This window comes from Magallana gigas, chromosome 6, assembly GCF_963853765.1.
Source record: "Magallana gigas chromosome 6, xbMagGiga1.1, whole genome shotgun sequence".
NCBI lineage: Eukaryota > Metazoa > Mollusca > Bivalvia > Ostreida > Ostreidae > Magallana > Magallana gigas.
Window position 1 is genome coordinate 35,883,004 of NC_088858.1, and position 24,354 is coordinate 35,907,357.

The 24,354-nt window shown below is 32.7% G+C and overlaps 1 protein-coding gene across 14 annotated transcripts; it reads right to left on the reverse strand.

Moving 5' to 3' along the window:
• Positions 1-2,820: 2,820 nt before the first annotated feature.
• LOC105320885 (micronuclear linker histone polyprotein) lies at positions 2,821-23,291 on the reverse strand. 14 transcript variants are annotated; one of them, XM_066086808.1, is made up of 10 exons: positions 23,181-23,258; positions 22,486-22,588; positions 22,131-22,253; positions 20,618-21,232; positions 17,975-18,071; positions 17,689-17,824; positions 17,096-17,399; positions 13,807-13,907; positions 13,458-13,580; positions 2,821-5,535 (listed from the first exon to the last, which is right to left on the reverse strand). In XM_066086808.1, exons 2-5 carry the CDS (start codon positions 22,505-22,507, stop codon positions 18,055-18,057), a joined length of 777 nt encoding a protein of 258 aa, XP_065942880.1. In that variant the 5' UTR covers positions 22,508-22,588; positions 23,181-23,258; the 3' UTR covers positions 2,821-5,535; positions 13,458-13,580; positions 13,807-13,907; positions 17,096-17,399; positions 17,689-17,824; positions 17,975-18,054. The 14 variants fall into 14 exon arrangements, with proteins under 14 accessions (XP_065942880.1, XP_034325366.2, XP_034325362.2 ...); XM_034469475.2 differs by lacking the exons at positions 20,618-21,232; positions 22,131-22,253; positions 22,486-22,588; positions 23,181-23,258 and having other exon boundaries at positions 17,975-18,077; XM_034469471.2 differs by lacking the exons at positions 13,807-13,907; positions 17,096-17,399; positions 17,689-17,824; ... (1 more) ...; positions 20,618-21,232; positions 22,131-22,253 and having other exon boundaries at positions 23,185-23,271.
• Positions 23,292-24,354: the final 1,063 nt, after the last annotated feature.

Genomic DNA, 24,354 nt, shown 5'->3' on the forward strand with positions numbered 1-24,354 from the left:
CACATGAATCACCAAAGTGAGCATTTTATTGTTTATATTAACATCTTTATTTTAACTAATCAATAAATTGAGCGTAAAAAGTAGGTAAAATTCATTAATTACTGCTAATGAACATAAGTACGTTAGCTAAAAGAAACAGCCAAATCGTCTCCTGTTATACTTGGAGTCTGACATCATCATGGTTAGTTCGTACAGTCCGTGATTTTTCTCAGGTAGTTGTAGGTCTCGACCAATTGATAAACAGGGCGTGTCAAATTCAATTCTGTCACTTTCTTGTCAGTTTCAGCCGCCGTAGATTTCGACCAACCGATAAACGGGGCGTGTAGATTTCAGTCTGGCTGTTTCTATAGAGTTATGAATTAACTATAAATTTCCGTAAGAAATAGAGGGAATAATACTTGGTGGATGTAAAAATATTAGTATAATAAATCCTTACATAAGTTTTCTGTGCGATGTTAAACAAATAAGATCTACTTCCGGTAAGATATATCAAATATCTCATGTAGCTATTTTAACTAAATTTTGTACCACCCCATATCTCAGAAACTGTTAGTGATCATGACACGAAACTTACATAAATGATATACATGTGTTAGAAGATGTGTGTAACTTCCGGTAGTCACAGAGAGTACTCAAAAAAGTTTTTTTTTCATTTTCGTTGTTTGACATGAAAGTAAGTTCTGAAAGTTTTCTTCAAAGTAAATATTATATCCCTTTATATTTTCTACCGGAAAGAAGCTTTGTTTTAAAAATTAATACATGTTTATGAGAGCGAAAGACCTTTTTGTTGCTATTTTAACGATTTTAAGTAATTATAACTAATTTTCATCTTTTTTTTCCCACAGAATATTTCAGAGATAGCTGGATGGAATTAAATGAAATTGTAGGGATGATAGAAAATTTTCTGCATAGTAAATAGTATATCCATTATATTTTCTATTTGAAAGAATCTTTTTACAGATTAGTACATGTTTATGAGAACGGAAGACCTTTTTGTTGCTATAGCAATTATTATTATTATTATTATTAAAAGATGGTGTTGCAGAAAAGAAGGATATATTCCCTCACGTAAAAATGACCTTTCCCGTAACGCTGAAAGAAACAAATGTTATTATGAAGAGATTACGTAAAGGTCTTTAGTGACATGTACATAGCGGGTATGATTCGTATGAAGGCTATATCCACAAAAAAATTACGCGCATTTCTATCGAACACGACAATCACCATTTGCTCTTTACAGATACAGTTCGGAAAATGACCATGTATGTTGTATTTTGATGTTAACAAAACAATTTGATTTCTACTGCCCAGAGTTTTTAAAATATCATTCTTTAGAACTACATGAACAAATCCGATTCTGGCTCCTCAAAAACGGGTTGTAATTATAATCATCGCTTTTTTCCTTAGTAAGAAAGTCTGCGCTAGTAGATAAACACCTAGTCTAAATAAAAAGCTAGAGCAAATTGATCCGTGCATATTTTCATCACCGATTCATACTTTTTAAAATTAACTTTCCTTTTAACAACCATGCAAAATATTACAGAAAAAAATTGGTGGAGAAACGCATATTTTTAGAGCGTTTCCATGGTTACTAAACATATATTTTAAAATCTGTTTTCTTCATTTAATTTGAATAAATAGTGCAAATCTTGGATTCTTTGGTTAACACTGTTATGATTGTGCAATTAAGAATTTAATATGAAAATTGAGAACCGTTGCTATGGTAACAAGCTTAAAAATAAGGAAAATTTTAATATTTTTAGGCATCTTTGAATGGATATTATTCACTTATAATGAGTAAATATATAAAATCAAATGGTAAGAAAAAAAATAAAGTATGTTCTTAACTTTAATGACACTTGAAAACAAACTGAAATTTTCAAAAAATAACTGCCGTTGCTTTTCAGAAAGTAAGAATTTCTGTGTGATTTTTTACGCAACTTAATTTTCCATAGCAACAACACTTCTCTTTTGCTAAACAAAGCTTATTGTGGTATATAATGAAAAATTAGATATATGTTTACAAGTTCCAGCTAAAAAAATTCTAAAATCGGGAATTAAAGCATATCAAAATCATCTTAAATTTCTCAGTTTTTTTTCTATTTTTTGGCCTTGTTGCCATAGCAACTGATGTCAATTTTCATAATTAAATATATATATAGCATGGATATTGATATGGATGTAAAAATTTAACAGTTTCCCATTTCGGCTTATAAAAAAATCGCAAAAAACTGATTTCAAAAATTTGTAACGGTTTCCAAGGTAACATTTTATAAGTATTATTGGTTTCTCCAACAATTTTCTGAAATAACTAAATAATTGAAAATAGGACAAAGGCTGTTTTATGTCTGATAGTTTACATTAGTGGGCAAAACCTTCTAATATGGCTTCAAAGTAGGTAAGTTATGCTATTTTCCATCTTTAGCCTCAATTACTATGGCAACGGTTACCCCTAGCAACCAACTTTTAGTGTTTTTTGCGTTTTACACTTAGGTGTGTCGATGTATGAAATATAAGAAAAATTGGTGACTATGCGTGGCCAGACCCTTTTATAAATCTTTGATTCTTACATAGAATTGATCTTAAATAACTTTAGTCTTGACATTTTCAACATTATCTATACACATTACCTTTTCATGCGATTAATTGTTAATCATGGTTAGATAGGAAAGTAAATCCAGAAAGTATTACACATAGAACACTAAGTGAGATCTTGCAACAACACAATATTACAGTCTTTGATATTATTAAAACCAATGAGTGTAATCCAAACAATTCCGATTTTTTCGAAATAATAAACGCTACCCCAGTTTTATCGAAACGTATTCAATGCCTTTAATAGTTGTAAAATACAAACATCGATTGGTAGTGTAACAAGAGATGAGTTTTTAAGCCAATATTTATGGAATAACAAACTTTTTGCAATACGATTCAAAGCCACTATGTTTTTATAACTGGCTAAAGGGTGGCATACTATATGTGAAAGATATTTTTGATGAAATTGGGGAAATGTATAATAAAACATATTTTTCAAACAAATTAGTTGAAAAGAACAATATAATTTGTGAATATGTTATGTTAAAAAGAGCTGTCAAACATTTTAGACAAAAATTTGATTGTTCATATGCAAAGTACGTAAATATAAAAAATTATGTACATTTTAAAAACCATGATACAAAATCTATAAGATCTACAAAAAGCAATTTTCACTACTCAATATTCATTGATAATAAATTCCAAAAATCGGTCCAAGAAAATATTCAACTTTAAGGAAGGGTATATATGGAAAAATGTACATGTATATGTGTCCAAAATAAAGAATATGTATGAGAAAAGAATAGCAGAGTTTAATTACAAACTGTTAAATGATATATTGAATAATAATGTATATGTGAGTAAATGGAATAAAGATGTATCACCATTTTGCACCTTTTGTAACATTGAAGAAGACATTAAACATTTATCATATGATTGTGAGAGTGTCAAACCTATTTTGAAAAAATTGGTTCCTTTCTTAAGTTTACTGTTACTTGGAAAATTATTGTACTTGGATTTTACGATGAAGTCAAGGAAAAAACATTGGTTTTAAACAATTTAAAGGCTTGTGTTGCATATACAATATACAAATATAAAATGAAATGTAGATTTCATGATGACACAATGTCAAAGAAAAAAATTCTTTATGTATTGAAAGGTAAATTGAATGTTCAAAACACTGTTTTAAGACAGATTGATTATATAAGAAAAATATTTATCAAGATATTTGTGATTATTTGTAAGGTTTGTGAATAGTTATCTTGTTGATACTTTTTATTGATGTGTAAAAATATGACATTGATTTTAATAAAAGATTACAAAAAAGATTGATCATTAAAAGCCTGTAAGTCTCTTTTTACCAAAAGTTAACATTTATTGGCTCCTGGAGCTAGGATATACATTAATAATCAAATAATAAAGTGGGGATACTTGTATGAGAAATATTGGATAAGGATTAAGACTAAAACTGAAGTTTAAAATGCAAATATACTTGACCAGTCCATCCAAGGGCTCTGGTGACCGTCAAGGCCTGTGGGCCTCTTGTTATAAGGAAAAATTAATTCAACATCAGCATAAAAAAACCAACAATAATTTTTTTTCTATATTATTAGTCTTGCCATTAAAATAAAGGTCCTTATTTAAGATATTTAGCAATGTACAAATTTCCATCCTCAGTTCCAATCCAGAGCTGGTTTTGTTTGTCGACAGCTGTGGCGCAAACAGTCCCTGAGAAATCACAATCTATCTCGTGCTTACGCTCTAGTCTTGGATCAATTACGACAATCTTAGATACCGGTGAGTGTACTCCGATAATAATGTTTCCAAAGTTGTCAACAGACGCACTTGCTGAATATGATTTGTCAACCATCACTTTGTTAATAACCTCAGATGAAATTTTATCAGAACCCAGCAAAAGCACGGAAAAAATGTTAGTATTCAGGGCAAAAATTTGACCATTTTGAGAAATAATATGATTTATGTCAACGCGTTCGGGTTTTGTTTCAAAGACTTTCTCTACTTCTCCGTTCATGTCAAGTTTAAGAATGGTGTACTTGTCGCTGTGACCTATGACGTATATTCTCTCGTCCTGACAAATAATTCCACACAGTGTTTTGGTGTGTGTAGAAAGATCTGCTAGCATTCTTGTGTTTCCTTCCCGAGAAATTAATTCCACGGTAGGATTTGCCCCGAAACTGTAGCCTTGTGTTACCAGCAGATCGCCATTTGGCATGCAAGAATTAAAAACTGGATGGTAGTCTAAATCAAAAGATCTAAGAAGCTCCCCAGCAGAATTGTAAAGTTTCATCTGGTTCGACGACAGATAGTTCACCCACACTAGGTTATCGTGAGTAACGCTTATTCCATGTATTGTTGAACTGTTACCTTCATTTATGCAAGATACTAAATCTAATTTCTTCAGAAACGTATCCGCAAACATTCCTGGCAACTCTTTACAACATCTTTCTTTCTTTGATCGCTGGGTTCTAATTTGCAATTTTTTCTCAGGAGTCGACCTCTTCACTCGAGCTGCTTTTCTCTTTTTTTGAGAAGACGGGTTTGTTTTCCGTGAACTCTCATGTTTTCCTTTCGGAGGAGAGCGTACTCTTCTTTTTAATGCAGGAGTTAATATTGATGATGTCTTTGTTTCTGTAACCGCTAAAGAGTTGATTTTCTTCTTTATATTAACAGATGTAGATTTGCCCGACTTTTTATTAAGTGTTTTTGCATTTTTGCGACTGTTAACAATTGTGTTCATAGATGATTTATTCTTTCTGTTGAGAGTCTTTGTTGGAATTCTTTTCTCCTGATTCCCTTTTGGTGTTTTATGTAATGATCGGTTATTTTTATTGGCTTGTTCTGTTGAAACCATCCTTCTGGTAGCTCCCCTTTTACTTCTTCTAATCAATATATTTGTTTCCAATTTTGAAACTTTTGTTTGCCCATCGTTTTGTGGCAAAATTATTCGTCGACTTTTACTAGTATTCGTAGAACAGTGATCTGCAAAAGTCAACAAAAGTAATCATAAGCATGTTTGACACTTTCAAAAAATTCTTAAGAGAAATATTCCGGTTTCTGTGATATTTAGAATTAAAGAATGTCTATGTAGTCCCCGACTATCACTGAATAATTAACTTTGACATTATATTTAATAATTCCAGCAATGCATCGAAGCTTGAGCTCACCAACAAAAAATGATATGATGTGCAAACAAGAGGCCCATGGGCCACATCGCTCACCTGAGGAACAATAGGTATGATAAAATCAGCTTAATGGAGTCATAATACAAACTATCTGGACAATGTACAATAATACATGTAGATCCTGTATAAATAAAATCCATTTTCCCCTGGATATTCTTATGTTTATAATCATTAGTCCCTTTTCTAACAGGATGATTTTATAGTCATATCATATGTTGAGTATTGCAGTTCTCAAAAAGATCCTTAACAGTAGTTTATATATGGGATATAAACGTACATCAACCTCTGAACCTTCTCGTGAGGCCAAAGAATTGTCCTGGGGCCAAAGTCTTAACAATTATAAAGAATCATCTGGTTTCTGAGAAGATTTTTAAAGATTTACCCTATATATTCCTTTGTTAAGCTTTGACTCCCCATTGTGGCCCCACCCTACCCCCGGGGGTCATGATTTTTACAATATTGAATCTACACTACCTGAGGATGCTTCCACACAAGTGTCAGCTTTTCTGGCCGATTAGTTTCTGAGAAAAAGATTTTTAAAGATTAACTCTATATATATTCCTATGTTAAACTTTGATCTCCCATTGTGGCCCCACCCTACCCCCGGGGGTCATGATTTTCACAAATTTGAATCTACATTACCTGATGATGCTTTCACACAAGTTTTAGCTTTCCTGGCTGATTAGTTTCTGAGAAGAAGATTTTTAAAGATTTACTCTATATATTCATTTGTTAAACTTCGACCCCCCTTTGTGGCCCCAACCTCACGTGAGCTAAAAAGGTTAAGTTTACAATACAATAAGTTGTTAAAGTTGGTTTCTGGAAGAACAGACTTTGAAAATTTTCTTAATAAATATTGACAATTTTTTTTACTTTTTTAATCTTTAGTTTTTAAGATCTGTGTACAAACATAGAATTGTGAGCAAATCTCTTTATCTTGCTTATAATTCGAAGCTTAACACTTAAATATGGTTAGTAAATAGAAATTGTAAACAATTAAACACAAGAAACATGCACTACATGTATAACAAATAAAGAACGCAATTTATTTTTTCGAAATGAATCATATATATATACATGTATATACCTACATATTTCCGTCAGCGATATCAAACTCTATTTAAACTGAATAAACTCGAGAAAATGCCGAGCATCTCAACAAAACCTATTGCATTAATCTGTCATTACGCAAAAGATAATGCCGAATTACCGATAGAATGAATTGTATTTCAATAGGCATCTACCCCTACATCAGATTTTGCTTAATTTGCGCAGGTAAACAGTTAAATGTTTGATTTACCGAAGTCTCTGTTTGATTTAATACGTAAAAAACGGGAAAAACTAAGATCGGTCAAACGAAACGTGGTGCTAGCTGAATCTACTTACAATGACACCTGGGGGACCGGGCTCAACAAAACAGGAACAGAAAATACCAAGCAGCAAGCATGGCCAGGTAAAAACCTCTTAGGACATATCCTAAGCAAAATCGCAAAAAAGATACGGAAGCGCAAAAAGAGTGATCAATGGAGCAGTCCACAACAGAAGCAGAATTCCAAACAGAGCAGCAAACAGCGCGACATAGCGGTTATGCTCAGTGAAATACGCGCCCGTCAGCACGATTCCGATTCCGCATCCGGACGTGACCACTCATCCGAGACGGATGGAGATGACGAGGAAACATAGATGCTCTCAATGACTGACTCTTTTGAAACTCATGATTACGTTGGGTATGTTAATACTTGAATTCTACTTATTATATTGTAGTCTATTTACCTAGAGTATAGATATTATGGAAAAATTACATATCCTTTCAGTTAATGTAAGAGGGCTTAACTCTGATGAGAAACGTCAAAAATTATATGAATGGCTTAAATTATCTCAATGTGATGTAATCTTATTACAAGAGACCCATTTTATTGATAAAAATGAACTTAAGTATAATGCCGGATGGCAGGGGAAAATTTTTCACTCATTTAGCGATTCGTCACACAGTAAAGGTGTTTCCATACTTTTTCGAAAGAATTTAAGTGTCGAAATATTAAATGTTAAAAAGTCAATTGATGGTAGGAAAATATTATTGAATGTTGAATTTGATAATGAAATATTTACAATTGTCAATATATATGCACCTAATGATATAAACAAAAGGGTTGATTTTTTTAAAAGAGTGCATACATTTATTACGAAAAATTGTTTAAATGAAAACATAATTTTATGTGGTGATTTTAACTGTCGTGTCAATGATAAACAAGATAAAAGTAAGAATTATTTGATAAACTTGTTAAAACAGCTTGATTTGGTGGATGTTTGGGATAGAGAGCATCCTGAACTCAAAGGTGACACATGGTGTAATGCCAATGATATTCCTTTTAGTAGAATTGACTATATCTTTATGAGTAACAATTTTTGTTTTCAAGTAGGTAATATTATAGTAAGGAAACTACCGGGTACTCATTCCCGCGGCAGAAGAATGAGTGATCATAGATATTTAAAAATGTATTTTAATATCTCTGAAAATTCCAGAGGTCCGAATTATTGGAAATTAAATATTTCGTATCTAGAAAATAAGGAATACAAAGATTATATTGCAAAATTAGTTGATGAAGTAGATCAAGTGCAAAATCCAATAGATAAATGGGAACTTTTTAAACGTAAAGTTAAGGAATTTTCCATACTTTATGCAAAAAATAAACGGAAAAATATGAGACAAAAAATCATCTTAATTGAAAGAGAAATAGAAACGATTGAGAATAGCCAGTGTAACAATATTGATTATGGTAAACTGAAAGCACTTTATACCACTTTGAATGAGCTTTATGACAAAAAAATTAAGGGGGCACAAATACGATCAAAAGCAAAATGGATAGAAAGTGGCGAAAAAAACACAAAATATTTCCTTAATCTTGAAAAACAAAATCAAACATCTAATATAATCAAAGAACTAAAAACATCAAATGGAGATATGATAAATACCACAAATTCAATAATCGGAGAAATGATTAATTACTATACGAATCTGTTTAAAACCACAAATATTCCAACCGACAAGATTTTGACTTATCTAGACAATATAGAGGTACCAATGTTGAACGAGAAAGACAAATTGATGTTAGATGAATTCCCTACTTTCGAAGAATGCAAAAACGCCGTACTTGATATGAAAAGAGAAAAATCTCCTGGTGAATTCTACCAATGTTTTTGGAACATTATTGGACCAATTTTCTACGCCGCACTTAAAGAAGTTTTTAAACAAAAAGAAATGTCTGAATCTCAAAGGCTCTCTGTGATATCACTAATATACAAGAAAGGCGAAAAACAATTGTTAAAAAATTATAGACCAATTAGTTTAACAAATACAGATTATAAAATTATAGGTTGTGTTTTAGCTAGAAGATTACAAAAAATATTAGCAAACACAATTAATAAAAATCAAACGGCTTATGTTAAAGGCAGATACATAGGTGAAAATGCTCGACTAATATTAGATATATTTGAATATTGCGATTCGGAGAACAAAAACGGCATATTATTATTTCTTGACTTTGAAAAGGCTTTTGACTCGGTAGAATGGAACTTTCTTTTTGAAACACTGAAAAAATTTAATATTGGCGATCAATTTCTTAAATGGGTAGAGATATTATATAAAAACCCTAAATTTAAAATGAAAAATAATGGATGGTTATCTAAAACATGTAGTATGACAAGAGGGATCAGACAAGGATGTCCAATATCTGCTTTATTATTTTTATTTGTAGCCGAAATTTTGTCCATAAAAATTAAAAACGAACAAAATATATCGGGGATCAGCATAAATGATAAAGAAATCATTAATATACAACATGCGGATGACTTAACACTTGCTCTTAAAGACGAGAATTCTTTAGATTTGAGTTTGGAAATTATAAACGAGTTTTGCAATCATGCCGGATCAAAAATAAACATAAACAAGACCGAATGTATTCTTTTAGGGGGGCTTAAAGATATGTATGATGAAATCAATGGCATTAAAGTAACAAATAAAGCTGTCAGGTGTTTAGGTATTTATATAGGACATGATAAAGAAGAATGTTACAATAAAAATTGGATGAAAATATACCACGACATGGAAAAGTTATTTGAATCATGGAAACGTAGAAAACTAACGGTGTTTGGTAAATCATGTATAATCAAAACATTAGCAACTTCAAAACTAGTTTATATTGCATCTATATTGTGTATACCAGATAAAGAATATATCTGTAAGGTCCAAAGACTCTTATTTAATTTCATATGGGACAAATCTGAAAGAATCAAACGAAATACCTTGATAGGCGATATAATAGATGGAGGTTTATCAATTATAGATATTGAAAGTAAGTTCAAGGCTCTAAAAGCAGCGTGGATACCGCGATTGTTATCTTCTAAGGGCACTCTATTTGAAATCCTTGAGAGTTTTATGGAAAAAGCTAATTTAAATCTTCATTACGTCTTACAGTTTTCTGAAACTAATTTAAATGCACTGGATAGAATAGGCAAACTTCCACTTTTCTACAAACAAATTCTAAGTTCATTTAACGAATGTAAACAAAGGTGTAACTTCGATAACATATCACCTAACGATATTTTAAAACAACCCATTTGGAATAATAACAACATAAAAATAAAAGGAGAAACATTATTTTTTAAAAACTGGGTCAACAGTAATATACTTTACTTAAAGGACTTAATAGATGATAACGGGAATATAAAAACACTACAAGTGCTTTCCACTACTATTAAGAGAAAGTCTAACTGGCTTTGTGAATATAAAACTTTATTATCAGTTATAAAACCATTGTGTAAAAAATATGATTTTACAAATGTTAAATATTTGAACATAAAAAATGAAAGGAAATTTCATTTTGCAACAGGGGTGTCATGCTTAAATAATAAAAAATGCCAATTCTTTTATAAAAACTTAATACACAAGAAATTTGTTAAACCGTGTTATCAAACTAAACTTTCTCAAGAGTTTGCAATACCGATAAAGGATTCAAATCTATGGAAAAATATATACACGAGAAAAGTCAAAGATATAAATGACAATAAAATAGCTGAATTCAATTACAAAATGCTCCATAATATTCTCTGCAACAATGCATATTTAAGTAAATGGTTAAGGAACAAGGGGGATAACTGTAATATATGCAAAACAATTGAAAACACTAAACATTTATTATTTGAATGTAAAAATGTTGAACATATTTGGAGAAAATTAGGTTCCTTTTTATTATTCGACATAAAATGGAAACATATTATTCTAGGCTTTTATTTAGAACAAAACGACAAGATTGAGTCGTTGAATTTATTGATTTCTTTCATTGCTTATAAAATATATAAATACAAAATGTACTGTAGAATTGAATCTCTGCAAGAAACTGAAATAAATGTGTGTAAAAGTGTCAAAAATGCTCTTATTCAATATTCTTCTCTGTTACGTCTTATGAAATGTGACAAACAACGTCTTTTCTCAAAATTTGCTGATACATTGTGATATATACATGTACTTACACGTTTTTAATTTGTAATTCTATAAAGTATTTAGCTACTTTGAGAAAACAGTCTCATGTAGCATCGTCCACTGGGGAGTGTTTGGACTTTTTGTGTTGTAAGGACCCTGGTGGACCATAATTATCAAATAGTATCAGAGTACTTCTATATTATACATATGCTTATGCAATGCAATTGGTTGTTAAAATACAATTTATCCAATTTATGTATATTCATTGTTTGAAAACAAAATATATTCGACTTAATGTACAAGATATCTATGTATTAATCGTCAAATCTAGATTTATGTTTTCCTAACTTATTCCTGTATTGTTTATGAATTATTGTTATCTGTATAAAAACTGAATAATAAATATTATAAAAAAAAAAAAAAAAAAAAAAAAAAAATACGTAAAAATCACGAAATACAGACGATAGTTTCCAGGTTACAAAGCATAAATAATGAAAACGAAACAAAAATCAGAACAAGCGAACACCAACGTCATGTGTGAAAACTGTCAACGCATTGAAATATTTAGCCTCAATTTACTTCACAAAATCGGCACCAATATATTTTGCATGTTTCAAAATTTCCCTTCATACGCGAACTGTTGCACAAACAAGCAAATTCCTAATAGTCAGATCGACCCTTTTTCGTAAAATGTCATGTCAAAGAACCTCGTTTTAGAAGTATGGAATACGAGTCTAGGTAAAATGGGTATGCAAACCCGGGCCGTGGCAAGTAAAAGAGCCGGGGCAGATCGGCAATCGTCAATTCCAAATACGCATTATTTTGCAGCAATATTTACAGCGAATACAAATATACTAGTCCATCAAATATCCTGAAATTTTAATGAGATTGGCAGATTAATAACTGCCAATCTTTTGTTTTGCCCTGGCCAAGTCTTGCCTACCCATTTTACCGGATGCCGAGCCCGAAGCTGATTGAAACACGCCTTTCCTTTATTATTATTTTCGTAATAAGTCAGATTTGAAACAGAATTACCCCTTAATTTTTGCAATTTATATTTTCCTTCCCATAGGGATAATATATGCTAAACTACGTTGAATTTGCCTCGGTAGTTCTTGAGAAGAAGATTTTTAAAAATGCACCCCCCTTTTTCTACAATTTGAAGGTTTTCTCCGCTTTGAAAACAGATCAGCCTTTTATTTCTGCAATTTATATTCGCCCTCCCATAAAGATGCTTTGTGCCAAATTTGGTTGAAATTGGATAAGCGGTTTTAGAGAAGAGGTTCAAAATGTAAAAAGTTTACAGACGGACAGACGGACGGACGGTCGAACAGACGGACGGACAGACGGACGACGGACAAAATGTGATCAGAATAGCTCACTTGAGCTTTCAGCTCAGGTGAGCTAAAAACTATTCAGAATTCATCAATTACCACAAGAACAAGTGGTTTGCTACATTATAAGTCTTAAATTATAGATTTTTGTACTTAATCATACAGTACCAATCAATGTTGTTGTCTCGGAACACCGGGAACCAATGTACCGAAGTTCACTACCTTAAGTAAAACTTCTTGAAGTTTGGTTTTTAATTACAGTGTATTTTTAAGGCACTACATCACGAGATGGCCATTCAAATGTTTTATTAAAGTGTTTGTATCAATCAATTTGGAAACATATCATCATCATGGCTCATTGTATCGGACTTGTGAGCCATAGATCACGAGTTCAAATCCACCTGGTACTTATGATTATATCTATAATATTAAATTTTTAAAATTCATGATTATTTTAACCGAAAAATGCTTATTTTTGTGTTTTTGACATTTTTGCCTCTAATGCATCATGCTATTTATCGTAATGATTTTAGGGAGTATTTCAAGGTGTAGTGAGCCATCCTCAACAGAAAAACAGGACAACAATACTAGTATTTGATTACATTATGGCCATCTACTGAAGTCAATTGCGTGCTTTTTCTTGATACAAATTAATTGTAATTTTTTACTTTCCATATATAATAATGGTACATGTATATACAATCATGAGTTATTTTTATTAGAAATAAAAGGTTTAACGAATAAAATAAGCTTTGAATACAAATCATATATGTTGCCTATACAAATAACATTATCAGACATTTTTGGAGAACTAGTTTTGAAATCGAATTTTCATGATCAATAATATACGTCTATGTAATTCAAATGATGTGATAACAGAATGGAAGCCTATAAATTACTATTCACCATTCTCGTCCTGCCCCTTTCTTTTCCTGAGATTATATCGCCTCTTAGTTTGAGCCTCGTTATCATCATGTACAGGAGCACTGCTTGTAGCTGCTTTTCTTGTAACAACCTTCTCAACTTTATCTGTCACGTAATAAGAATTAATGCATTGAGCAGAACATCTGGGTACTAGTATTAAAAAACATGATTTCGATGAAAAATTTTATTTCTGAGAAATGCAATGTTCAGAGCATAAAATGTATAATATTAGGTTTACCTAAATCAAGCTATAGTACAGGCTACGTGAAATTTAAGACACAAAAGTTATTTCATTAACAAAAATAGTACATATATAACTCTGATAGATTACCTTTAAACTGAGAAATTCTCATGCTGTCTTTTCAGATTCTCTTAGTGTTGTTAAAGTGTAATGTGTAGATCAACAAGATTTCTGCAACATCACTAGGTAACCTTAAAACAAGCCAGACAATACAAAGAATTTGTCTTTATCAAAGAAAACAGTCAAAACTACAAACGACTTACTGAACTATATAAAGAATACCCAAGATATACAGTCGCGTGCCACAAATGAGTTCGCAAAATGGCCGCCGTAACATACTTTTTCTCTGTAAGGTAGATTTAAACAAGTTTAGCTTTTTTTAAAAAGCTTACCGTCTTTAGAACAAACCCTAAACAGCACTTAGTTATCAAAGACAGTTTAACTCTTTTTTATACAAATGTCACCTTCCTCTACATAGCATGGCGAGTGGATTTATCCGAACATTTTTGTGTCATGTGTCGTTTAATCCTGCGTGTCTAAAATTGAGAACTGCGTACCCGAGCTTGATCGACTATAGGGTGAAAGAGATCTTAGTTAGGGTCGTATTTGAGGCGTCAGATGTTACCAATGACAACGTACAAGCTACTACACTAATCTAATCTATGATTAGACGTTACCCTATTCTTTTTTAGGCTATGCCTGTTCACTTCTTAAAAGAGAATAGACGTTACCCATGCTATTACCATAAACAATTTACATGGTACAGATATGCGTAAAAATTGCTTTTAAAAATTATGAAATTGTGGAAGCTCCAACAAATTGAAAAATAGTTTACATACTGTCGACCTGATAAAGTACTGGGCTGTACGTCAAACAGACGCTTAGACTGACAATGCCTGTCTGGTATGCGCGATATACACGATAGAGACAGAGGACCAGTCTAACAACGCCAAGTCATTCACGGTTACACAGGATTTCACCATCCGATCGTTTCGGTCCTCATTATTCTCAACATTAAAACAGACACGTCTTAAAGAGAACAACTACATTATAAACAGTTTTAGTTCGCATTCTTAAAGGAGGTTTACACAATGCGTCCGATCGCTCTAAAGTAATCAATCGACTGCCAACTTCGCGCCTAATTAAGTTACTTAGCTAATTAAAATTGACGTCTGAGTTAATAAATGAAAATTTGAACCCCCGTTGCTAACTCGTACGGCACCGAATTTTTCAATTTAGTTTATAATGGGTAAGAGTGTGATTAAAAAGAGAAAAAAAAATAAATAAAACAATTTATAAAAAATTAAAAATAAAGAAATTATAAAAATAAATGGTAGTAAAGGGGACTAATAACTGAAAGAGGCGCAGTTGACATATTTGATTAAAAAAAAAAAACTATAAGGGTGTCAGGTGATGTAAGGATATGAGACGTTCATTTTAGTGAAGTCCATTTGTTTGTTCATGCCATCGGCTCAATCTAATTAAAATTATATCCTTCACGCTCTCGTATTTGATATGTCGACATATCAAAAACGAGAGCGTGAAGGATCTAATTTTAATTAGATTGGCCATCGGGTCTGAATGATTTGAGTCTGTGCATCCAGAACTTTTCTTTGCTTTTCTTCTCCGCGTCTGTCCAATGAGGACTCTGGTCAATAACCAATACTGTCATGTCTTCCCATTTGTGACCACAAAATTACATGTAAAAAATAATTCAAACTTTTTTCAATATCTTCATAAATACTATTATCAACAAAAGAAAGATACATTTGATTGAAACTTACACCAATACAACACATATGAAAAAAATGACAATATTCGAGCTCTGTTTACAAAACAAAGAATTATTAACTCTGTACCTTGCTTATTTAAGGAATAAGGAATAACTCTTTTAGTATTATGAGGTTATAATTTCGGTCAGGGCGTGATCAAATCAAATAAAGCCCAAAGGGCTTTATGATATATTTGATCACGCCCCGACCGAAATTATCACATCATAATATTCAAAGAATGATTCCTTATAATTACTTATATTTATATAATTTTAAGCCATCGTACGATTAAATATTTAAATATAAACAATCAAACCCCCCTGGCGCCTCAATTTGGCGTCATTTGAAGTTATGGGTTATATAGTACAAAATCGATATGTAGCGTTATCACAGGCAAAGACACTGGAAAGTGTAAATATAACTTGATGTTTGACTTTCAAATTTTGACATTGCATTAAAAACTTCTATATTTATCAGTAAAAACATTGAAAATGGAAAAATAAAATTTGAAAAAAAAATCAGTAAAATCGTGTCCAAGTCCCTTTAAAAGGGCATGGTCAAATTTATGATTAACATTTTTCATAACTGACTTTCATAATTCTTCATTTAGATACTTCTAATAATCCATTTTAGTGTCATTCGTCGAGTTATATGCATATTACAGACTTCACAGCTCATTGTAAAACAAAGTTCAGGCTATGCATATCGAATGCTGAATAGAAAATTTATACATAGTTTTGGTGTTTCAATCTGACAAACACTAAGAACTTAATTATTTTGTGTTCATCATCTTCGCTAGCCAAGTGTCCGAGAAAAACGAATCGGACACTTGGCTGGTGAAGATGGGTGTTCATAACAAACTAGAAAAGAGAAAATAATAATCTTGAAACAGAACTTTTACAAGTAAATTTAAACAGAAACATTGCGCGAGCCACTGTGAGTTCTGTATATTCCACGTAACTCGCAGACTGACATTCATATTTTGGCTGACTATATATCTAATATGCCACATAAAAGCATTGTAAACAATAATACAAGTAATAGAAAACTAATTTCCGGTTCAAACGGTTGACATGCCCCTTGAATTTTGTTTAAACTTGTTTAAAGTTACAGCAACGACTAGCAAACTCCAGACAATGTTTCTTTCAATGTTGAAATTTCACAATCATCGGAAAAGATTAAACTTAAGGTAATTTCTCTACTTTCGGAATTGCGCAATTTTACTTTTCATTCCCGAAAACCAAAGGCGAGGCAGACTTGGGTAGTAAGATTTAAGCACGAGTTTTTTGGTGACGGGGCTATAGGCAAAGATTTGGTCGCAGTAGTCGCCCTTCTTAAGGACCGGAGTCCACTTCCTCTCATAGGCTTCGTGGAGACTAGTGAAATATGTGTCAGATATTAATTGTATGTGTTGTTTTTACATTCAACATATAACTGAACTATGTTTAGTTCGCTAGCAATTGCGAGCTAAACGTTACTTTAAAAACTATCATATCAGGTTTTATATTTCATTACATTACAACATTTCACACAAAAAGTTATGAACTGAGGACAATGCATATAAGGATATCTAGTCCATATTCACCTATAAAACATATTATACTTACATTTGAGAACCATCTTTGGTAGGACCAGGAACTGGTGTAGAACCTCCTCAGTAGGATCTCTGTCCTCAGAAGAACCCCTATCCTTAGTAGGGCATCTATCCTCAGTAAGATCTCTATACTCAAGAGGGTCTATATCCCCAGGAAGATCTCTATCCTCGGGAGGATCTCTCCTCAGGAGGACCTCTATCCTCAGGAGGATCTCTATCCGCGGCAGGGACTTCGTCAGAAGCAAGGCCGTAATATCCGCCGTCACTTTCATCATCGGCAATGACGCCGGGAGTAGACCGTGCATTGAACCAGCAATCTAATAATATACATGTTATATACAATTTATATTGAGATATTCGCTAACTTGATAACAACAAAATATATAAAGATATCAGTCATCAAGTAATATTGACATCAATTTGGAATATCAGAAATCATATAATAACGGAAACTGATTTAGCAATAAAGAAAATTTATCAATCCAGCATTGAACATCTTTAACATCAGTGAATATTAATATCAGTGATTTGGAGATATTTTTAGTCAAATAGGTTGCAAAATTATCTTTTGTGAGTCTCTGCATGTTTAAAAAATGTGTTTTTTACATGTTACATATTGGAGCCCATCCTTCACTCTGTTCATGCCTTGATCACTAATTGACTCTGTTCGGTTCCACAGCCAGGGTACCGTGTAGAGGGCTCCCAGCACAGCCAGTGTTGATGCTCCCATTTCCAGGGCTATCTGCACATTTGAAAGAAAAAACACGCAAATTGTAGAAAAACCGACAAATAACCTTATTAAAACAAATAAACTGGCAAAGTTAGACCGACCAAGGCGCCAGAATTAATGAAAAGAACCCAGATCGTGTGACGCCAATCCAGTTGTACTCACGCTATGGAGATTCTATGTTCCTGGACATAATTCCGGTTTATCCATCACTCCGAGCCACACCCCAAACTTCTCCACTCTATTCAGGGACGTCTCCCTACTGATGAAGGAAAAATTAGAGCTCGACAATTGTGTTGCTTTTTTAAAAAATACACTTTAATTATTAAATTAATCTCAAAAGACAGCGCACGTACATATATTATTCTGTAGAGTTTTGGTGGATATTACTTTTAGTGGATAAAATTGAGGGGGGCAATAAACTTGCTGCCATCCAAATAGTCAGTAAATAGGTATTTTAATTATTACTGTATATACAGGGTTAATTATTTTCGCCCCGTGTTATTTTCGCCCTTGTACACTTGCAAACGGTTTCGTTCCGTTTTAAATTCGCCCAGACGAACTTGTGTACTAAAGAATTGGAACATTGAAATTCGCCCAGTCTTAAATTCGCCCGCTGAAAACGAGGGCGAAAGGGGCAAAAATAAAACGGGGGCAAATATTTCCCTGTTTACCGAAGAAAACTCTATTTGTTGGCGATCCAGAATGTCTTGATGATAAACAAATTAGAGTAATCAGACTTTGAATTTAACGCAGCGATCGGATTATGTCAGAGGTGCTCCGAGTTCAAAAAGGAGGGAAATCATATGCTGCCGGTGAATTTCGATGACTATTCACCATGGGCAGATATAGCATGGAAACTATCTCACGGTTAGATAGAATAGCATGTTTATTCATTGTAATTTTACATAGAAAACATTCACAGAGATATAATAAAGTAAACTACACATTGGTAAGTTTCTGACATTTGATGGTGCAACAAGCACACAGTACGGAAGGTCAACCCTTTGAAAAGCAGTGTAGAGAAAAGATGCTCAGAATAAAATTTTAAACAAAATGCTACCCAAATGTATTTTGTTGGTGGTCCCGTTAAGGAGTTTAAAGGTCGGCCCCTAAAACACAGTTGTTCAGATATAGCTAGAACGGTCAACAATTCAACAACAAAAAACAAAATATGTTTATCTTTACGAGACCTTTCATTTCATATCAAGAAAAGGGGGCTGGCCCCTCAAATTAGGGGCCAGGAGGGCTCTAAAAGCTTTTCATAATAACTCTTTCTGGAGCAATAGTTTGTTATAAATCATAAACACAAAAAGAGCTTATCAAGCTAAAACTGAAATCCATTTAAAAATCTGACGGTTGATTGAGGGATATTAGCTTTAAAAATTGATTTTTACGGAAATTTTGATTCCGCATTCTTGGTTTAAAAAATAGTTGTTAGTTCAGAATTAAGTTAAGCACGACCTCTGGTGGCAGGGAATAGTTTCGAAGGAAAGACCCGGTCAAAATTTTGAAATAAAGGGAGAACCTGAGGTTTGGCTGGTTATTTGACGGGTTTAAATTGCTAGAATATTTATTGCATTCATTTCGTGGATAGAGGAGCTCATGTCAATTTCATTGATATACAACTCTTTAATACTAGTAGCACTTTTCATCAGATATGGAATGAAAATGCAAAACTGTGGCCAAAATTTTCACTTTACGTTTTGTGCTTGAAAAGTAGGGTGGGTTCAGAACACGAAATGTCACTCGAAAAGAAGGTGATTGACACCCCCCCCCCCCATCAATCGGTGTTTATTTGCATTGGTATACATTAAGCTACCAATCCTATGATAGTTTATGGCAGTTGCTCGGGACTGGAGCGTGGTGCTGGACCCGTGAAAATGTGAAAAAAGGGCAATTTTTCAGAAAATTTTGAGACCGTCCCTGGCTATTCTATATAATCTATATGTAAGTTGTAGTTGTTTAATTCTGAAATGTTTAAAAATTCTCAAGGGTCAGGACCATGTGTCCCCTGCATGCAAACCGATTTTAGCAAATTTAAAAATCTACTGAAAAATTAAATCACTTATATTAGCACTATCTGCCTCACATTTCTTCGACCAAAAAACTATCCCCTGCCACCTCTGGTGAGAGAATGTAAGTTAACTTGTACCTGAAATAATTTAATAATTGCTCAGTCAAACTTGAACAAATTCGGATTTTTTGTTAAGTCATTCTTAAAATCGTTAAGATTTTGTTAATTCGTACTGATTTTGATTTTGTTAAGTCGTACCAAGAATTGTTTTCTTTGCAACTTTTTCTTTTAGTCACTCTTGTTCTTGGTCCAAAAACTCTGCTTCTTACATCAATTTCCAACTTTTCTGTTGACATTAACGGAAAAGCCACTAGTTGCTTTGCAACGAGCTTTGCTCTAGTTATTATTCTTGTTAAAAGATAGTATTGCAGAAAAGAGGGATATTCCCTCGCGTGAAAAGGACCTTGCCCGTAACGCTTGTATGATGAGTCATATGTTATTATTTAAACAATAAAATGCTTTCTTTGGTGATTCATTCGGGATATGAAGGTAGTGACATTGCAGAAAAAATACATAACCCACGGTAGGATTTGCCCCGAAACTGTAGCCTTGTGTTACCAGCAGATCGCCATTTGGCATGCAAGAATTAAAAACTGTATGGTAGTCTAAATCAAAAGATCTAAGAAGCTCCCCAGCAGAATTGTATAGTTTCACCTGCTTCGACGACAGATAGTTCACCCACACTAGGTTATCGTGAGTAACGCTTATTCCATGTATTGTTGAACTGTTACCTTCATTTATGCAAGATACTAAATCTAATTTCTTCAGAAACATTTTCGCAAACATCCCTGGCAACTCTTTACGACATCTTTCTTTCTTTGATCGCTGGGTTCTAATTTGCAATTTTTCCTCAGGAGTCGACCTCTTCACTCGAGCTGCTTTTCTCTTTTTTTGAGAAGACGGGTTTGTTTTCCGTGAACTCTCATGTTTTCCTTTCGGAGGAGAGCGTACTCTTCTTTTTAATGCAGGAGTTAATATTGATGATGTCTTTGTTTCTGTAACCGCTAAAGAGTTGATTTTCTTCCTTATATTAACAGATGTAGATTTGCCCGACTTTTTATTAAGTGTTTTTGCATTTTTGCGACTGTTAACAATTGTGTTCATAGATGATTTATTCTTTCTGTTGAGAGTCTTTGTTGGAATTCTTTTCTCCTGATTCCCTTTTGGTGTTTTATGTGATGATCTGTTATTTTCATTGGCTTGTTCTGTTGAAACCATCCTTTTGGCAGCTCCCCTTTTACTTCTTCTAATCAATACAGTTGTTTTCAATTTTGAAACTTTTGTTTGCCCATCGTTTTGTGGCAAAATTATTCGTCGACTTTCACTAGCATTCGTAGAACAGTGATCTGCAAAAGTCAACAAAAGTAAACATAAGCATGTTTGACACTTTCAAAAAATTCTTAAGAGAAATATTCCGGTTTCTGTGATATTTAGAATTAAAGAATGTCTATGTAGTCCCCGACTATCACTGAATAATTCATCGACCCCGTTTTTAAACTTTGACATTATATTTAATAATTCCAGCAATGCATCGAAGCTTGAGCTCACCAACAAAAAATGATATGATGTGCAAAAAACTGTTCAGAATTCATCAATTGCCACAAGAACAAGTGGTTTGCTACATTATAGGTCTTAAATTATAGATTTGTGTACTTAACCATACAGTACCAATCAATGTTGTTGTCTCGGAACACCGGGAACCAATGTACCGAAGTTCACTACCTTAAGCATGTTAAGTAAAACTTCTTGACGTTTGGTTTTGGTTTGAAGTTTTTAATTACAGTGTATTTTTAAGGCACTACATCACGAGATGGCAATTCAAATGTTTTTTTGCTTCTAATGCATCATGCTATTTATCATAATGATTTGAGGGAGTATTTCAAGGTGTAGTGAGCCAGCCTCAACAGAAAAACAGGACAACAATACTAGTATTTGATTACAATATGGCCATCTACTGAAGTCAATTGCGTGCTTTGTCTTGATACAAATTAATTGTAATTTTTTACTTTCCATATATAATAATGGTACATGTATATACAATCATGAGTTATTTTTATTAGAAATAAAAGGTTTACCGAATAAAATAAGCTTTGAATACAAATCATATATGTTGCCTATACAAATAACATTATCAGACATTGTTGGAGAACTAGTTTTGAAATCGAATTTTCATTATCATTAGTATACGTCTGTGTAATTCAAATGATGTGATAACAGAATGGTAGCGTATAAATTACTATTCACCATTCTCATCCTGCCCCTTTCTTTTCCTGAGATTATATCGTCTCTTAGTTTGAGCCTCGTTTTCATCATGTACAGGAGCACTGCTTGTAGCTGCTTTTCTTGTAACAACCTTCTCAACTTTATCTGTCACGTAATAAGAATTAATGCATTGAGCAGAACATCTGGGTATTAAAAACATGATTTCGATGAAAAAATTTATTTCTGAGAAATGCAATGTTCAGAGCATAAAATGTATAATATTAGGTTTAGAGCAGAATGTTTACCTAAATCAAGCTATAGTACAGGCTACGTGAAAATTAAGACCCAAAAAGTTATTTCATTAACAAAAATAGTAAATATTACTTTTATACATTACCTTTAAACCATGCAAGTCCCATGCTGTATGATCTGACCGTCTTTAAGCGCTGTCAAAGTTTAATATGTAGATCAACAAGATGCCTGCAACATCACAGGGTAACCTTATTAAAACAAGCCAGACAATGAAAAAAATATGTCATTAATTTATTAAAGAAAACAGTCAAGCTACTGACGACTTACTGAAGTATATAATGAATACTCAAGATGTTGTTTGAGAACCGATTTTTTTAACTTATGGTTAAAAGATTTAAGAAAATGTTAATGAAGAGATTCTGCATGAATTAAGTAATATTACTGTTTTATTGTTTTGAAACAGCAGTCTTGCGTAGATGCAAAATCAGTTGGACCGAGTTGGCAGGGGGACGAATTTACAAATATTTATTTTCCATGCGCACAGGTTAAAAAAAGATAGCCGCAAAATTCTGTAGAATTCCATTGGCGTATAATATAATGTTATAATCTATAAAAATATAATAAATATGTATCTTAGTTCTGCATTCAAAAAAATTCAGCACCGTAGATTTCTACACATTTGAGGTGTCAGGTGTCACCAATGACAACGTATACAATGACATCTGAGATTTAACGTTACACATGCTATAACTATTGACACAGCTATGCGTGAATTTTGCTAATACTTAATTAAATGATGAAAATGTGAACGCTCCAACAAATTTAAATATTTTTTTTTACAAACTGTCAACCAGGTAGAGGTCTGTACATGTACGTCAAACAAACGCCCAGTCATTCACGGTCACTAAAGATATTACCATCCGACCATTTCGGTTCCCATTGTTTATATACATTACCTTTCCATGCGATTAAAAAATTCAAACCGTTTCGATATTCGAACCCAATCAAAATAGTCAGTTATAGTCAAAACATTTTAAACTACGTGACCACTTGACTAAATTAGATTTGATAAAAAGTGGGGAAGTTTAACACAGCGTTTTTAGATTTAAAAAAGCATTGTTTCTTTCCAAAATTAATTTTTTTTTTTTAAAAGCCTCTTTGAAACAAAAATCAGAAAGGTCAGTTGTTAAGAAATTTTCTGACTATTTACGTGTATATCAAATTCATTTTAATTCTAGGAGGCAGTTTTTACAACAATGAGGACTCCGGCCTTTTGAACAAACTTGAAATCTTGCCACATTTGTATGCATAATCATTTTCAAAAAATTTCGCTCGTGGTCTTATGGCATTAGTACACACTTTCCTGATAAAATTCTACTCTGTTTTATGTGAATTATAAAAAAGAAAAGAAAAGATTAACCTCCAATTCTGTGACTTTGATTTTTTTTCTTCGTATCTGCAACACATTTAGAGAAAAATAGCACATGAACTGCAACACCTTCTTTAAATACTTTCGTGTGTCAATAACGTCTTCTTTTTGAAAAGTGAAATTCTCTACTCATAGAGCAGGGGTTGAGGCGTTTAATATTTTTTAAGGTGGGTATATGGTTACATAGTAAATATGCATTTTTAAGGTCCCTCGTAACATTGTGGTAATCTATTGTCATTAGTCGTACGTTTTGTGTAAACAATTGCACATTTTTAACTTAAAAACTTCAAGATAAATTAAATTATACGATCTAATAAATATGTATTTTTAAGGTCACTCGAGACATTACGACAATCTATTGTCGTTGGCCGTACATTGTCTTAAACGATTGCACATTTTTAACTTGAAAACTTAAATGATAGATTGTGACTTGGCCATATTAAATATTTCAAGTAATCTACTTTAAATCCTGTCATTGTATGCCTGTGAACATTTTAAGTCAATCTGTGAACATAAAAGATTTACTATTAAAAGCTCGCAGGTCTCTTTTTACCAAAACATTATTACATTTATTGGCTCCTAAAA